The 18,400-nt window shown below is 38.5% G+C and overlaps 1 protein-coding gene across 1 annotated transcript in view; it reads right to left on the minus strand.

Moving 5' to 3' along the window:
• The window catches only part of CNTNAP2 (contactin associated protein 2), a 653,718-nt gene that overhangs the window by 329,614 nt on the left and 305,704 nt on the right, over nucleotides 1–18,400 (minus strand). Inside the window, exon 10 of the mRNA XM_070766812.1 lies at nucleotides 14,491–14,629. Coding sequence (XP_070622913.1) covers nucleotides 14,491–14,629 — 139 coding nt within the window. The remainder of the gene's footprint in view (nucleotides 1–14,490; nucleotides 14,630–18,400) is intronic.

Raw genomic sequence — 18,400 nt, forward strand, 5'->3', positions numbered from 1 at the left:
CAGGTGCCCCCCAAGGCTGTGTCTTCTCACCACTTCTCTTCTGTCTATACAGTAATGACTGCATCTCAAACGATCCATCTGTTAAACTACTGAAGTTTGCAGATGATACAACAGTGATTGGACTCATTCGAGACAATGATGAATCCGCATACAGACAGGAAGTTGAACAACTATCCTTGTGGTGTGACCAGAGTAATCTAGAACTGAACACACTCAAAATCGCAGAAATGATGGTAGACTTTAAGAGAAACCCTTCCACCCTTCCACCTCTCACAATACTAGACAACACAGTATCAACAGTAGAGACCTTCAAATTTCTAGGTTCTATCATATCTCAAGACCTAAAATGGTCACCTAACATCAAAAACATCATCAAAAAAGCACAACAAAGAATGTTCTTTCTGTGCCAGCTCAGAAAGCTCAAACTGCCCAAAGAGCTGCTGATACAGTTTTACAGAGGAATCATTGAGTCTGTCATCTGCACCTCTATAACTGTCTGGTTTGGTGCTGCAACCCAACAGGACCGACACAGACTTCAGGGGATAATCAAAACTGCAGAAAAAACAATTGCTGCCAACCTTCCTTCCATTGAGGACCTGTATACTGCACAAGTCAAAAAGAGGGCGGGGAAAATATTTACTGACCCCTTGCATCCTGAATATAAACTGTTTCAACTTCTACCCTCAAAACGTCGCTACAGAGCACTGCACACCAAGACAACTAGACACAAGAACAGTTTTTTCCCGAACGCCATCACTCTACTAAACAAATAATTCCCTCAACACTGTCAGATTTTCTAGTAAATCTGCACTTCTATTCCACTAGTTTTTCTCATCATTCCTATCATCCGTTTCCTCCCACTTAGGACTGTATGACTGTAACTTGTTGCTTATATCCTAAGATTTTTATTAATATTGATTGTTTCTTCATTGCTTATTTGACCTCTATGACAATCATTAAGTGTTGAACCGCATGATTCTTGACAAACGTATCTTTTTATTTTATGTACACTGAGAGCATATGCACCAAGACAAATTTCTTGTGTGTCCAATCACACTTGGCCAATAAAATTCTATTCTATTCTATTCTAATTCTATTCTATACTGACTGATTTATTGACTTATTGATTCATTGGTCCTTCCATTCATTCATTTACTGGTCTGTTAATTTATTGAAATTCATTGAAATTTATGATATTAATAAATACTAATAAATATCAACTATACTATTGTGAACTTGACACAGACCAGATATATTAGAAATATCAGAGAACCCCCTCCCCCCAGGTCAATGGTGTCCTGTTTTACCAATTTTAATATCTGGTCACCTTACAATAAAGGCACGAATGTCAATAATTAATGGACTTTGGAAAGTCCTGAAAAGTTCAGGGGCATACCCAAAAAGGAGATGTATGGTCAATGAAAGTGCTGAATCACTATCCTAACATGAGAATGATATGGGAGACAACAATGATGTGGGCCATGAGAGTAAAGAATGTATAAAAATGCTGTATTCTGTACTGATTCATTACCCTATAGACAAATGGGCATTTCCTGTGGTGTCTCTGGTCTCAATATACTTATTGATTCTTTTGTTGATTTGATTTAGTTAAAATATTTTTCCCTTTTATTATCCTGGACTCCTGGAATTTTTTTTTACAATATAAGAAGATATAAGACCCCAAGCGAAAAGTATAGGAGATGTGTCAAAAAGTCAATAAGAGGTGAACTACCAAAATGGACAAGAGATTAGGGGTGGTAGTAGAATACTGTTTAATATAGGAGTTGTTCCATTAAAAATTAGTATAGAGGTAGAAATTAGAAATGGGGAAAATATTACTTTTTAACTTGGGAACTATTTTGTTAATGTTAGAAAATAGAAGCAGAAGTTAGAAATTTAGAATCAAGAAGGAAATGTAAACAAAAATGAAGTAATTACAATTAAATAATGAATATTGAATAATTAGGATAAGAAATATTATGATTTATAGATTTGGAGGATAACTCTTATAGATGTTGTATTTACATGACGTTTATAATGTCTGATATTATTGATTATATATAAAACTGAACAGAGTATTTAATTAAATAATGGAAACTGTTTAATAAGGATAAGTGAAGGCCATGGTGAATAGATTTTGAAAATAACAATAATAATTATTGTGTGTATAATAATTATTATGTGTATTTAAAAGAGATTGTACCAAGACAGTAAACTACTACTATGAATATGTAATTTTTTTATGCAGAACAAAGAAAATTGCATAATAAAAATAATAATTAAAAAGATTTATCACTATTACTTGAGTAATAATAATCATGGAAAAGAGATACTTAGAATTGCATTTCATTACCTTTAGAATCCCAAAAGCATATTTTTGTGATGTCACAACATAATTGTCAAAGTCTTCCCCTCTCTCTATCTTGTTGAGAAGGTAGACAATGTTAATGTTGATATATTTTTTCTAAAATGTGCTTCTCTATCTGACAATAGTACCAACAATACTTTGAGACCTTCGCAAAGAATCCCTTGATGTAGAGATATTGGGACAGGTGAAGAAGACAAGTGTTATGTTTATTATTTTATTGGTATAAATTAATAAAACAATCCTGTATTTCTTCATATTAAGCGATTCTGTCTCAGAAAAAAATCATTTATTTGTTTTTGTTTTTAAAATAAAAAATAAGCTTTATTTCAACAATTAAAACACACAGAATCAATAAACATACTTATAATCATACATAGGTATAGATTAAATAGTAAAGAAATAGAAAGAAGTAGCAAGAAAAGGAAAAGAGAAAGAAAGAAAGAAAGAAAGAAGGGGAGAAATGGGAAAAGGGGAAGGGACAAGAATAGCCAACTAGTTGAGCGAATTGTTTGTGGGTAGGTTGTGGATTTAACATATTTGATTTCCGTAAATATAATTGTGAATTAAGTAGGGAGTTTTTTCGAAATAGTACATACATATAAAATCTGTGAAGGTGAAGTGTGTTAGTACTGTATGTAATCTCCTGGATAGTCGTATAATGTTCTCTAGAGTGTATGTATGATAGAGGGTTTTGGATCCATCATTTGGTGGTACATTCTGGTTATTTTATGTATCTTCAGTACAATTTGTTTGCATTGTTTATATATATATATAAAAATTAGAGGGAACATTGCTTCCAGCCATTTATACCAATTTCCCCAGGCACTGTAAAAGTCAGAGTCATATTTTTCTTGAAATTCAAGGATCAGTTTGGTCATTTATGCACATTCCATAAAGTTGATGGCACAGGGTTCCCCCCCCCCCCCCCCATGTTTGTGCATATATCAACCTGGCTGCTGTTGTAATGTGTAGGATCAAGTACATTTCGTTTTTGGCAAATTTGCAATACCTAATAGAAATAATTTTGGTTTTAGTTTAATAGTTTGTAAAATAATTTGTTCAATCCATTTTTTAACTCTTTTCCAAAATTCTGTTGTGACTGGACATGTCCACCACAGATGGTAGTATTTCCCTCTTGCATTTCCAGCAGATTGGTGATATGGCTGGGTACATTTTATTTAATCGGGCTGGGGGAAGATGCAAACGGTAGAACATTTTGTACATATTTACCTTATAGTATTGTATAGCTAATGTTAGTTTGTAGTTTATATTCCAGATTCTTCCCCACTCTGCCAGGTTAATGGCATATCCGAAGTTCTGGGCCCAGGCTATCATGGTTTCTTTCACCTCCTCCTCAGCTGTTTCATCAGTGAGGAGGAGGTTGTATAGTTTAGATATTGTTTTCTTATCTGGGCCCATGAGAACTTTGTCTAAATTATTAATATTTTGAAAGCCATATTTGATTTTGTCTGTTTGATGTTTTGAGTTAATTTGTAGAAAGGACCACCAATCCAATTTTATACCTTTTTCCATGAGGGTTTGTCTAGAAATTAATTCATTTTGTTTATCAAGTATTTGTTCATAAGATACTATTTGGGGGGGGAGGTCTAATGTGTTTGGATATGTTACTGCCTCTACTGGAGAAAGCCATTTTGTACCGAATTGTAGTAATTTTTTCTAATCTGTAACCATACATCAATCAAACTCTTCCTTATATAATGCTGTCTAAAGTATTTGGGAATTTTACTTTCACAACCTAAAAAGGCATGCCAGCCTAGTTGTAAGTCAAAACCTTCTAGTGTTAGGAGCCTTGCATTTTGGAGAATTATCCATTCTCTGATCCATTTAAGAGTTGTAGCTTGATAGTAAAGTTGAAGGTTTGGAAGGCTAAATCCTCCCCTTGTTCTGTGATCCTGTAATAATTTCAATTTAATCCTAACTTTTTTTTGTTCAGATAAATTGGTGAATTTTTTTATTAAGATCTGTGAAGAATGTTTGTTTAGTTTTATTGGGGCCACTTGGAAAAGAAACAATATTCTTGGTAGAATATTGCTTTTAATAATCGCTATTTTACCCATAAATGAAAGATGAAGACCATTTCTCAAAATCTTTATCTATATTTTGTACTAATTTTTGATAAGTATTGCTTTTTTATGTACTACATTTTGCTGATATCAAAAGACCTAAATGTTTAACTTTTGGGACTATCTTTATGTTTAACAATGTTTCTAAATTAAACTCTTGTTTGTATGTCATATTATAACTATTATTTTAGGTTTTTTCTTTATTCAGTTTCAAACTCGCTATTTCACCAAAGTTTTCTATTTCACTTATCAGAGCTGGTCCAGTCTACAGAGGGTCTTCTAATATAAAGGTCATATCGTCAGCAAACACTTGTGCTTTAAACTCTTCTCTTAATTTTTAATCCTCTGATTTCTCTGGCATTTCTGATTTTTATGAAAAATGCTTCTAGGGCTAGTATGAAAATTAATGGTGCCAATGGGCATCCTTGATGTACTCCTTTTTTGATATTAATTTTAGCGGTGAAATCATTATTTATTAGAATTTTGGTGGTTTGGTTATTATATATTGATTGGATTAGTTTTAGAATTTTGTCTCCAAATTGCATTATCTCTAATTGTATTTTTAAAAAATTCCAATATAAGCTATCAAAGGCTTTATGGATATTGACAAACATAGGGGCTAGTTGTTTATCAATTCTTTTATCGTAATACTCGAGTATATCAAAGTTGATCCTTATATTTAAACTAATATTTCTATTGGGAAGGAAACTGCTTTGATCTGGGTGTACTATTTGATTAAGTACTCTTTTGAATCTTTCAGATATTATTGAAGCTAGTATCTTGTAATTAGTGTTTAAGAGTGATATTGGTCTGTAATTCCTTATAGATTTTTTTAATCTGTCCCTTCTTGAGGAGTAAGTGTAATGTAAGCTTCACTCCAGGAGCTTGGGGGAGGGGTGTCTCCATTTTCTAAGATTTTATTGTATAATTCTAACATTATTGGTATTTTGTAAATTTTGAATGGTATGCCATCAGGACTGGGAGATTTATTGGGTTTTTTTGTCTATTTATTGCATTCCTTAATTCAATAGGTGTTATGTTTCTGTTTAACATTACAGGGAGAGTAATTTCCCTGAAGAATTCCCTGGTGGTCTCTTCTTTTGGTTCTTCTGCCTTATAGAGTTCTTCATAAAATGTTTGTACAATTTGCTTTTTGTCCGCCATTTGGGTGTTGATTTCCCTGTTATTGTTATATAAAGCTTTAATGGTCCTGTCAGATCTGTTTTGCCGGTTTGTGCAACAACCATCTTCCAGGTTTGTTAGCTGATTCAAAGGTATTTTGCTTTACCATTTGTAATTTTCTTATTATTTCATCTGCGATTTTAGGTTTATCTTATGTTTAATTATATTAAGTTCACTGATGGTTTTATTATTGTTTGGGTTCTCCTGTAATGCTTTTTCTAATTTTTTTGAGTTTATTGATTAATCAATTTAATTCTTCTTTTTATTTTTTGTTTCTAGCTAGGTATGCTTTTTGGCAGCTGTTTGGGCAATCGCAGACTCAAAGAGCCTGACTCTATTCTGTCTGTGCTTTCTGATTCCAGCTCTAACCCAACCACTTGCTCATATACTTATTGCGCTTGTTCTATTGTCTCTACTTTAATCATTCTACCTTCTAGGGTGATGACCATTCCCTCAGGTACGATCCATCTGAAGTTAATTTCTTTTTTGTTTAGCAGTTTAATTAGTGTTTATAATTCCTTCTTCTTTCACGAACTTTCATAGAAATTTGCTTTAAAATGTTATGTTCTATACCTTCATAGGTTAGTTTACCGTCTCTGGATGCTGCAGAGAAAAATTCGGGGAGTTTTCCGGATTAAAAATGAATAAAAACTAAAATTATGGCTAAAATTATGACCCAAAAAATGAAAAAGAACTGGAAAAAGTTATGAACTTGCAAACAACAAAAAAGATAAAATATTTGGGATTAAATATGACAAAGTGTCATCCATTAAAAAAGAAAACTATGACAAATTGTTCCAAGAGACAAAGAAAAGCTTAGAAAAATGGGGGAATTTACAATTATCTTTCTTAGGAAGAATTGCCACAATAAAAATGAATATCCTCCCAAAATATTTATACTTATTTCTAATAGCCCCAATATGTTTAGATGCAATTTTTTTTTAGGGAACCTAAATGCATATAGCAAAAGAACAAACCAAGAATAAAGTTAACATATATGCAAGGCAATAAACGAAGGGGGGATTAGGTCTTCCCAATTTTAAACGTTATTATGTAGCTGCCTCCCTAATATGGATCAAAGATTGGATCAAATTATCAAATAAAAAAATACTAATATTAGAAGGACATGGCCTGCAAAGGGGATGGTATGCTCATCTGTGAAAGGACAAAAGTAAAACATAAAACACATTCAATAAACACATAATTAGAAAATCCCTATTAAGAACATGGCAAGAAATTAAAAGGAAGTATTATATTAAAATTCCCCTCTGGCTCTCAACAATGGAGGCTATAATTTATCCAAACCTAATTGATCTGACAAAATCTCTGACATACAAAGATATACTCCACCCTGATTGATGTTTAAAATCAAGAGAAGAATTAGAACTTCAACAAAATAAAATGGATTGGTGGATGTACACCCAAATTAGAACCAGATTTAATAAGGATATAAAAGGGACAGGCATAGATAAATCTGTTAATCCATTAGCCAAAATCTCGGACAGAGTTGGACTTGTCATTATTTAAAAATGTGTGATTTGCCTCAGGACCCTGGGTTTCCTGGTTCCATTGGAGGAGCAGTGAAGAAGGGGATATTGTCAGCAAATTGTTTTGTGATCGGCATACCCCACAGAGAGACAGCATGGAGCCTCAACCAAATTGGCTTTTTAAGCCATCCTAGCCGCGGCTGCTATGTTACACAATCATTGGATTGTTTTTGAAAGTTGGATGTCATCTGGGAAGGAAAGAAACTTAAACAAACTGCTGGAGATCAAATAGAAAAGGAGCTGATGGAATTGGTGAGCTATTTTGCTGGAAAAGAATTAGAGATTTTTTTTTCTCTTAAGACTAAAGGAGAAGATATTCATTCATTCATTCATTCATTCATTCATTCATTCATTCATTTATTTATTTATTTATTTATTTATTAGATTTGTATGCCACCCCTCTCTGAAGACTTGGGGCGGCTCACAACAGCAATAAAAAACAATATAACAGTGGAACAAATCTAATATTAAAAACATATAAAACTCTATCATTATTTAAAAAAACCAAACAGCAACATTCATACCAAACATAAAACAAAGTATAAAAAAAGCCTGGGGGAAAGATGTCTCAACTCCCCAATGCCTGGCGGTATAAGTGAGTCTTAAGTACTTTACGAAAGACAGGAAGGGTGGGGGCAGTTCTAATCTCCGGGGGGAGTTGATTTCAGAGGGCGGGTCCACCACAAAGAAGACTCTTCCCCTGGGGCCCGCAAACGACCTTGTTTAGTCGATGGGACCCGGAGAAGTCCAACTCTGTGGGACCTTATCGGTCGCTGGGATTCGTGCGGTAGCAGGCGGTTCCGGAGGTACTCTGGTCCAATGCCATGTGCGGCTTTAAAGGTCATGACCAACACTTTGAATTGTGACCGGAAACTGATCGACAGCCAATGCAGACTGTGGAGTGTTGGTGTAAGATGGGCATACCTAGGGAAGCCCATGATTGCTCTCGCAGCTGCATTTTGCACGATCTGAAGTTTCTGAACACTCTTGAAAGGTAGCCCCATGTAGAGAGCATTACAGTAGTCGAACCTCGAGGTGATGAGGGCATGAGTGACTGTGAGCAATGACTCCCTCTCCAAATAGGGCCGCAACTGGTGCACCAAGCAAACCTGGGCAAATGCCCTCCTCGCTACAGCCGAAAGATGATGTTCCAATGTCAGCTGTGGATCGAGGAGGACGCCCAAGTTGTGGACCCTCTGTGAGAGAGTCAATAATTCCCCCCCCCAGGGTTATGGATGGACAGATGGAATTGTCTTTGGGAGGCAGAACCCAGAGCCACTCCGTCTTATCCGGGTTGAGTTTGATTCTGTTGACACCTATCCAGGCCCCAAAGCCTCCAGGCACCAGCACATCATTTCCACTACTTCATTGACTGGACATGGGGTGGAGATGTATAACTGGGTATCATCGGCGTATTGATGATACCTCACCCCATGGATGATCTCACCCAGCGGTTTCATGTAGATATTAAATAGCAGGGGGGAGAGGACTGACCCCTGAGGCACCCCACAAGGGAGAGACCTAGAGGTCAACCTCTGACCCCCCACTAACACCGACTGTGACCGACTGAAGAGGTAGGAGGAGAACCCCTGGAGAACAATGCCTCCCACTCCCAACCCCTCCAGCCGGCACAGAAGGATACCATGGTCGATGGTATCGAAAGCTGCTGAGAGGTCAAGAAGCACCAGGACAGAGGACAAGCCCCTGTCCCAGGCCCACCAGAGATCATCCATCAATGCAACCAAAGCAGTTTCCATGCTGTAGCGAGGCCTGAATCGGCTTCTTCCAAGGACCGCTGGAGTTGGAGCACCACCACCTTCTCAACAACCTTCCCCATAAAGGGAAGGTTGGAGACTGGACGGTAGTTATTAAACACGGCTGGGTCCAGGGAAGGCTTCTTGAGGAGGGGGCGCACAATTGCCTCCTTATAAAGGGCCGAAAAGGACCCCCTCCCCAAGGAGGCATTGACAATCTCCTGGGCCCAGCTCCGTGTCACCTCTCGGCTGGCCAAAACCAACCAAGAGGGACACGGATCCAGTAGACAGGTGGCGGAACTCACACTCCAATGGCCTTGTCCACTTCATCAGGTGTCACCAAGTCAATCTCCTCCCAGATGGATGGACAAAGACGTTTAGCCCCAGTCACCTTGACTGACTCATTGTCAGCCGATACTGCTATGCAATTGGAGTCGAGATCAGCCCGGATCCGAGCGACTTTATCAGCGAAAAACGAGTTAAATTCCTCGGCACTACCCTGCAAGGGCTCCCCAACTCCCCACTGATTTAGAAGTGAGCGGGTGACCCTAAACAGAGCGGCCAGGCGGGATTCCGCTGATGCAATCAAGGTGGCATGGTACGCGCATCTTGCTGCCTTGAGCGCCACTTTGTAGGTCTTAATAAAAGTTTTTACAAGTGTTCGGTCGGATTCAGACGTACTCTTCCTCCATCACTTCTCTAGACGTCTCTTCTGGTGTTTCAACTCCCGGAGCTCCTCGTTGAACCATGGAGTTCTACAGGTTCTAGTGCCACAGAGAGGTCGCAGTGGCGCAATTTGGTCAAGAGCCTCCACTGCAGCCTTGTTCCAGGCCCCAGCAAGAGACTATACAGGAAAAGTTGGGGAAAGTGGCTAATTAATTACTGGAAGTGTTCTATTTATATTCATTGAGTAACTTGGAAGGGTATAACTAACACCCATTATGGAGAAATTTTGGACTTAACCCTGCTGTTCTGTTTGCAAAGACTATACACTTGTTCTATTTCCGGGTCTATTTGACCCGGACTGAAAAAAGGTTGATTTTAGCTACTGGAAGTGGTTTTTTAAATACCTTTTGCATAGGCATACTAACTTAAACATTACTGATCATAAAGAAATGAAAAATGAAATGAAAAAAATAATGCTTATTTATTTTGCTCAGAAAAGGGCCTCCCCCCCTCCCAGCTGTGTGTAATTATATTCACTTTATATATATATAGATCAGGCTGAAAGTTCCAAATTACTTCCTTGTTTTTAATACAATGGATTTCTTTCATAAAATTAGTTGTCTGGATATCATGTACTTACTTTGCAAAAGGTATTCAAAATATTTGGAACTTGCAGCCTAATAGCAAGTTATTGTTCTAATGAATACTGAACTTTATTGCTTTTTTAATGGAAGAATATATAAAATTATTAAACAAAAAGAAGAAAATTTTGATACTGTGTGGTAGTGCCATCTGCTGGCCTAAGATTTTTGTTGTTGAGAAGCAGCATATTGACTGAATACCAGTTCAGCTGTTGACCTTGAAGAGAGAATTTATCTGGGGCAGTAAAAACATTGGCTATTTTGTCTTCAATTCTGATAAAATAGGAAGGACTATTATCTGATGAATATCTGAATTCTGAATGAACTCTAAAAAGCTTACACTAGCCATCAAAAATGATTACAGTACTGCATTTGGAACAGATGAAGGTGACTTTTACTAGGCTGTGAGGAAATATATTGAGAAATATTTTTAGACAGCTTGGATTTATTGTAAAGATTTGCCTCTTCTGATATGGATGATATAGATATGGATACACTTTTATTTAAAAACTTCTGTGAAGATGTAATGAGAGATCTTAAGGAATTTTCAGATGGAACTAAGGGAAAAATACAGGCAGTTTCGGATACAAAGGAGGCTTCCAATAAGGACTGCAATGAGGATAAGGATAATAATGAAGACTCTGAAAATATGATGGTAGATATAAAGCAAAGGGTTGAGGAAGAAGATAAAGCAGAGCAAGATGATTATTTGGAAGAAAATATTGATAGTTATGGAGGTAAAAGGAATTAATTGACATACCACTTATTATACTGATTATACTGTGTTGATTAGTGATATGGAACAAGAGGAAGCAGAAAATTATAGTGACAAAAGGAATGAAGACTTAGAAAATGGCCAGGCTAATGGTCATGCATTAGATTATGATTACCCTGGGATAAGCAGTAATAAGAAATGGAGTGGTTTGGGACAGAGACACCGGATTTGGCAAAATAAAAAGGGAATTAAAATTAAAAAGAGAAAGGGATACAGAGGGGTGAGACTGGGAAGAACAGGAAGGAAATATACAAAGAGGAGAAGGGGAAAGAAAAAAGGGAAAGTAAAGGGGTAGTACAAGAAGACAAGAAAGAAAGTTAGAGACTTTAGAAAAGAGGAATAGAAGTTTGAAAATGGGTGATTGGAATTTGATTAATCGACAATAATTCTTTTCTTTTTCTATATTTGTTTTAGTAGTATTAGAGATATTGAAATTGTGAAATCTGTCAAACACTTATATGAATTTAGAGGCAGCAATAAAAGTTTAATGAATGAAATTTATTAATGGGATATAAGCTGATATAAATTTGTTTAGGATTTGATTATTATGAAATAATATTTTTTCTTGTTTTTATTCTTGGCATTATTATAGGTATTGTAAACTAGCTAATGTAAGTAACATAATTATTAATAATTATTAATAAAACATAAGACTATTAGGCATCTATATGAAACAAGAGAAAGAAATATAGGACTCACAACCCACAATCTCTGGAGCAACGAGTCTACACAGGCAAAGGCTCTCCCTTGCTATAATAGCCACTCCTCCCCCCTTTCTCTGGGGTCGAGGCTGATGCCATATCTGAAATCCAGTTGGGCAGATTTCAGAGAGAGGTTTCAGTCACACATGCCAGGTCGGCCTCCTCATCCAGGATCAAATCCCGGATGAGGAAAGCTTTATTTACCACTGACCTGCCATTGAGTAGCAGCAGCCTGTGTCCAGGGCCAGAATTACACTCATCACCAGTACCCTGGGTTGAGCTCATGGAGACGGAATATCTAGAGTATTCCTTAATCTCAGCAATATGCTTTTTCTAATTTACTTTACAGCCTAATTTTCTTCTATTACCCAGAATTTATGAATCATTTGGCCAATATTATTATATTATTTTGATATTAGAGGTAGAAGCTGAAAGAACATTTTGTCTGTGGCATATAATTTTGTAGGAAAGATGTCAATTTAACCAAATGTTTATAATTCATAGTTGTGTCTTTATTTTCTAGCTTTTATTTGTTTTCATTTAAAAAAGATTTCTGACTAGCCATCAGACAGCTTCAGAAGTATAATTTTAGAAGAATTGGGAGTTAAGACATGGATTCCAACTGTACAATTGTATAATATACAACATATGAGCAGATAATTTTCTTATTTATTTGCTCCTGGCATATCTTATCATTTTAAACATTGCTTCAAACATATGCCTCTTATAGCAACCCTTACAGTTCAGATCAATAAACTTTTCGGATAAAAAAACAAATCGGTTTCCACATGGGCATCAATATACTAGACACTAACACTCTTGTGTGTATAACCTTTAAATTGGATGAATAGTGCATCCTATGGGATTTTTTTTTTCTAACCAAGGTACCGCAAGTGAGCTGACTTTCAGAAAATGTTCAAAATCTGTTCAACTCCTGAAAGAATGAAATTTGGGAATGACGTGGCTTCTTTAAATGCTACTATTGCTTCAGCCTTGCTGCTATGCTGCAATGATAACTGATTAACAGAGATCTTCCAAGTTATCTAGTCGAACCCCCTGCCCAAGCAGGTACATCTGCCTCTACCTAGAATTGAACTCACAACCTCTTGATTGTTAGGCAAGAGCTCCATCTCTAGGACACATCAGTCGTATGGTCCTCATTTTTAACATTCTTGACAGGTTTCCACAAGTCTATAACCTCAGGTCCTCTGTACTTATACCACCCTCCTTGCTTCATCCCCTATTAGCAGCATTCACTTATTTGCTTTTGGGAAAGAGAAGGGATTACCTTAGTAAAGGGATCACCTTGTTACATATCGTGGCTTTAGTACAATGTCATCTTGTGACATATCAGGACTTTCCCCCCTTTCAGTAAACTGGGCATGGGCACAATCAGTGGGTGACACATCCGACCCATGGGCCATGAGTTTGACAGCCCAGATTTGGTATGTCGGTGAAAAGAAAAGAGGTACTGATTTAAGATCAGTTGCTTTCTGAACATCATATTGATCACTGGTAACTATGTAACTTCCATAATAAGCACATGTCTTCAACAAAATACTTCATATGTTTCATCTAACCTAAAATCTCCAAATTCAACTGAAAGAAATTTGCGCTTTCAGTAACATTTGTTAACAACATTCCATCAGAAAACAATACTTGTGATAATGTTCAACCTTCCATCAGAAAACAATACTTGTGATAATGTTCAACCTTATACATTTTTAAAACAACATTCATGGTCTTTCTAATAGTTCAGAGATGGGTTCCTCCCAGTTTGGACCAGTTCTATGGAACCGGCTGTAACTTGGCAGCCTGGGTCATCAGAATTGGCAGCCACCCAGGCCTGTCATGCCCCCAAACCGGCTCTCTCACTGGTGCCATAGGCAGTGCCATCTTGTTTTTTGTTTCTGCACATGCATAGAAGCTGTTTTTTTGCTTCTGTGCATGCTCAGAAGCTGGTTTTGGTTTCTGCACATGCACAGAAGCTGGTTATGGCTTCTGCACATGCACAGAAGCTGGTTTTGGCTTCTGCACATGCACAGAAGCTGGTTTTGGCTTCTGCACATGTGCAGTAGCACTGTGCATACAGGTGCGCCCATGTGGCGCATCAAGCTGCGAACTAGCAGCAAAGAAAACCAGAACTCATCCCTGATTCATACAGAATACATTGGTATGATGATTCCAAACCAAAAATGTTGCTAGCAATATCAGAACAGCTGATCTGACTGCTAAATCAAGTAACTGAAATTCATACCATTTTCTACTCCCAGTATCACATGGAACTTAATACTTGGAAACTTCCATAAGGAACTGAACAATCTATTATATTTATAGCTGAATGCATAGCCACTTTAAAAAAAATGTTCTTAAAATCCCTCCACCAAAGTAGTGATTTATTTATAAACAAAAATATTCCTTCACTCATGAGATTTTATCAATTTAGTGCAAACATATGCAGCTAGGGCCATTATCAAGATAATAATTGTTTACAATGGGTTATGTTGGATCGAGCGTAAGGATGGCTAAAAGAATCATGTTCAGGAATTAGAGAAGTTATATTATATTAAATGGCAAAGGATTGTGGTTGAAAAGGTGTGATCTCTTTATTATACATCATTTCAGACTTACTATTAAATAGATGTCTTTTGATGCTTATTGCAAATGTAATTAGCCATGGTAAAAGTTAATTAAATAATGAATGTAGAAAAACAATACTGATTTCCAAGTTATTTTATTACATAACTATTATCCATCTTACTTACTGCTTACCGATCAATAATGGCACACATATCAATGCTGATATTGGCAAAACTTCCCAACTTTCTTTGCTCTATTGCATGTAAATCCACCAACTGATCATCCACATGAATAAACTGCATGCAGCCCTGGAATGACTGCTGAAGAAAACCTGGAAAAAATGGAATAGTCAATAGCAATTCAAGAGAATGTACACTTGTCATAAAAAAGAACTTATTCTTTTCTTTAACAAAATACATTTTGCTAGATACTTATAACATTGTGAAAAATTGAACCAGAAGACTTTCAATAGGAAAGAATATTATTTTATGATAGTCATAAATTTCAACAGTATTTCTGCTTAGGATGTAAACATATCAGAAACATAGTAACATATATTAAAAGTAAGGTGACCAGATTTTAACATTGATAAAGCGGGACACCATGGGGAGGGGGAGGTGTTCTTGATTAAAAAACTGGTCTAACTGAATGCAGGTATCTGTATGCAAGTAACTAGGGCATAATTGACAATATTTAAAGCCTGCAGATCCAGGAACAGCCACAACTGGCTCTCAAGTGAATCAGTAATAAAAATGTTAGGATGTAGATAGTTTTTGATCTCCAATGACAGTCAAACTTAAATGCAGGAATCTTTAGATCAGCTTTCAGTCTGCAAACTAATATTCTCCAAGTGTTTTGCCCAAACAGCCTGGGAATTCTCAAGGCTGAAATCTTAGTACTCTGGAAATTGGGAGAGCAGAGAGAATAATAGTAATACAGAGAAGATGATAGTAAGTCCTATTTAAATGTCATTGGAAACAACGTGCGAGTCATTTCCAATTTTGTCCCGTATTATTCTATTAATATTGACGATGGCAGGCTGTTAATTAATTAATTTTTTTGATTGGACTATATGTCGCCCCTCTCTGAGGACTGGGAAGGCTTACAACTTATAAAGGTACAAAATATAAAACACAGCTCTTAGAACGAAAGACAAGCTCAGAACGAAAGACAAGCCGGGGGGAGGAGGGCAGAGAGAGAAGGTAGCCACTGCCGACGAAGTGCTTGTGGGGATGTCCAGCTGGGGGTTCAGAGTTGCCCCTCCTCGGCAACCCCAAGTTGAGGAGGGCGGCTTCCTCCTTCTCTGACCCTCCCGTCACAAACCTCGGCTCACAGAATGAAAGACAAGCTCAGCACGAAAGACAAGCCGTGGGGAGGGGGCAGAGAGAGAGAGGGAAGCCATCGCTGACAAAGTGCTTGGGTGGATGTCCAGCTGGGGGTCCAGAGTTGCCCCTCCTTGGCACCCCCAAGCTGAGGAGGGTGTCTCCCTGCTTCTCTGACCCTCCCCTCACAAACCCCAGCTCTCAGAATGAAAGACAAGCCAGTTGGGTGGGGAGGGGGGCCGAGAGAGAGGGAAGTCACTGCTGACGAAGCCCTTGGGAAGATGTCCAGCTGGGGGTGCGGAGTCACCCCTCATTGTCATCCCCAAGCCGAGGAGGGCAGCTCCCTGCTTCTATGATCCTCTCCTCACAAGCCCCTTCTCTCAGAACGAAAGACAAGCCAGCTGGGTGGGAAGAGGGGCTGAGAGAGAGGGAAGGCCACTGCCAACAAAGCCCTTGGGAAAATGTCCAGTTGGGGGTGCAGAGTCGCCCCTCCTCAGCACTCCCAAGACGAGGAGGGTGGCTCCCTGCTTCTATGATCCTCCCCTCATAAACCCTGGATCTCAGAACGAAAGACAAACTCAGAATGAAAGACAAGCCAGCCCGGTGGGGAGGGAAGCCACCGCCGATGAAGTGCTTAGGGGGGATGTACAGCTGGGGGTCTGGAGTTGCCCCTCCTTAGCACCCCCAAGCCTAGGAGGGCAGCTACCTGCTTCTCTGACCCTCCCTCCACAAACCCCAGCTCTCAGAACGAAAGACAAGAGAGGATGGGAGAGAGGGGGAAGCCACCACTGATGAAGCGCTTGGGGGATGTCCAGCTGGGGGTCCAGAGTCACCCCTCCTTGGCACCCCCAAGCCGAGGAGGGCAGCTCCCTGCTTCTCTGACCCTCCCCTCACAAACCCCAGCTCTGAGAACAAAAGACAAGCTGAGAACAAAAGACAAGCCAGCCAGGTGGAGAGGGGGGCTGAGAGAGAGGGAAACCACCACCGACAAAGTGCTTGGGGGGATGTCTAGCTGGGGATCTGGAGTCACCCCTCCTTGGCTTGGTGGTGCTGGCTTGTCGGCTGGCTTGTTTTCTTATGCATGTCCGGAGGTGGGAAATCCCGGTGGGGGCAGGAAGCAAATGGGAAATCCTGGCGGTGACAGTCACAAGGCAGGGGATTCCCTGTGGCAGTAAGCGAGCACACATGTAGTAAAAGAGCTCATGCACCCGGGCTTGGGTTCATAAGACAAAAATGGTTCTTAAGACGAGGCAAACAAATCTTAAACCCTGGGTTCATATCATAAAAAGTTAGTATGAAGAGGCGTTCGTAAGACGAGGTATCACTATATATATACACACACATACATACATACATACATACATCACTATATACACACACACAAACATACACATACACAAACACACACACATATATGTATATTTAAAGTATATATATGTGTGTGTGTGTGTATGTATGTATGTATGTGGTGTGTGTGTGTGTGTGTGTGTGTGTGCGTGCGTGCGCGTACGCGCCTCGTATACGCGCCTCGTATATACCTCGTATATAAACATATATATATATGTTTTCTTAGATTTTCACCAGTACAGGCATGAAGGTCTTGGCATATTCAGGTTTCTTCCTGTGTAGGATTCAGAGATTTCTGGTGACGTTTCGACGAGGTCCCACTCGGCATCTTCAGGCTTGTGCTTTAGTCCTTGTGCTAGGTCGAACACATGGGCGAACGATGAGTTTGCCCTAGCACAAGGAATAAAGCACCAGCCTGAAGATGACGAGTGGGACCTCATCGAAACGTCGCCAGAAATCTCTGAATCCTACATGGGAAAAAATCCGAATATGCCAAGACCCTTAATTTTCAAATTCAGCAAAAAAACATGTGACACATATAGATAGAATTGTTGGCTATCAATAAAATTAACTGCCTTGGAAATGGCCCTGGGTTGGGCCGAGAGACAAAAAAAGGAGCTGTGATGTTCCTTCAATATACCAGGATGATTCGACACAAAAGTATGTAACCCTTCCCTGGTGCAGAGCTGGAGGGATTGGATACTGTAACCGAGAGGTTAATTCTCTGCCTTACAAGGTTGCAGGTTCAAGTACCAGTGAGGGTATGACTAGCTGATGAGGCAAAAATAAGGCCGAAATAGATCTATCCTAGTCTCCCTTAATTTTCAAATTCAGCAAAAAAAACATGTGGCATATATATGTGTGTGTGTATGTATGTTTTTTTCTTTTGGAAAGTTGTTTTTTCTTTTGTTTTCAGCAAAAACATGTGATACATGTATGTATGTATGTATGTATGTATGTATGTATGTATGTATGTATGTATGTTTTTACTGTTGGATCACTCTTGTATATTGAAGGAATGTCACAGCTCCTTTTTGCCTCTAGGCCCATTCCGCTTCACAAACTTTTAGGAGTCAGCAAGCACCTATCTAATCTGATAAAACTGGAGTTCAGACGATCTATTGCTGGTCAGATGATACTCTATGGTTAGGCAACTGAAAGAAATTGAGACCATAGAGTCGTGGATTGCTAGAGAGAACATGAAACCTCATCTTCCTGCTTCCTAATGGAGGATTGCGTGGCTGTTGTACTTTTTCTTGGATCAAAGTGGCAGCTGGGAGGTGAGTGGAGGACTATTCAGTTTGCTCCACGCTATAGTAGCAAATAAACAACTATGCTGAAATATGTTGTCTCCTGCATATCCCCACCCCCATTCCTCCAGCCCAATTTTATTTCACAGAACTTCATGTTTGAAGTTGACTGCAACTTTCTGG

Source organism: Erythrolamprus reginae, chromosome Z (genome assembly GCF_031021105.1).
Source record: "Erythrolamprus reginae isolate rEryReg1 chromosome Z, rEryReg1.hap1, whole genome shotgun sequence".
In the NCBI taxonomy this organism is placed as follows: Eukaryota; Metazoa; Chordata; class Lepidosauria; order Squamata; family Dipsadidae; genus Erythrolamprus; species Erythrolamprus reginae.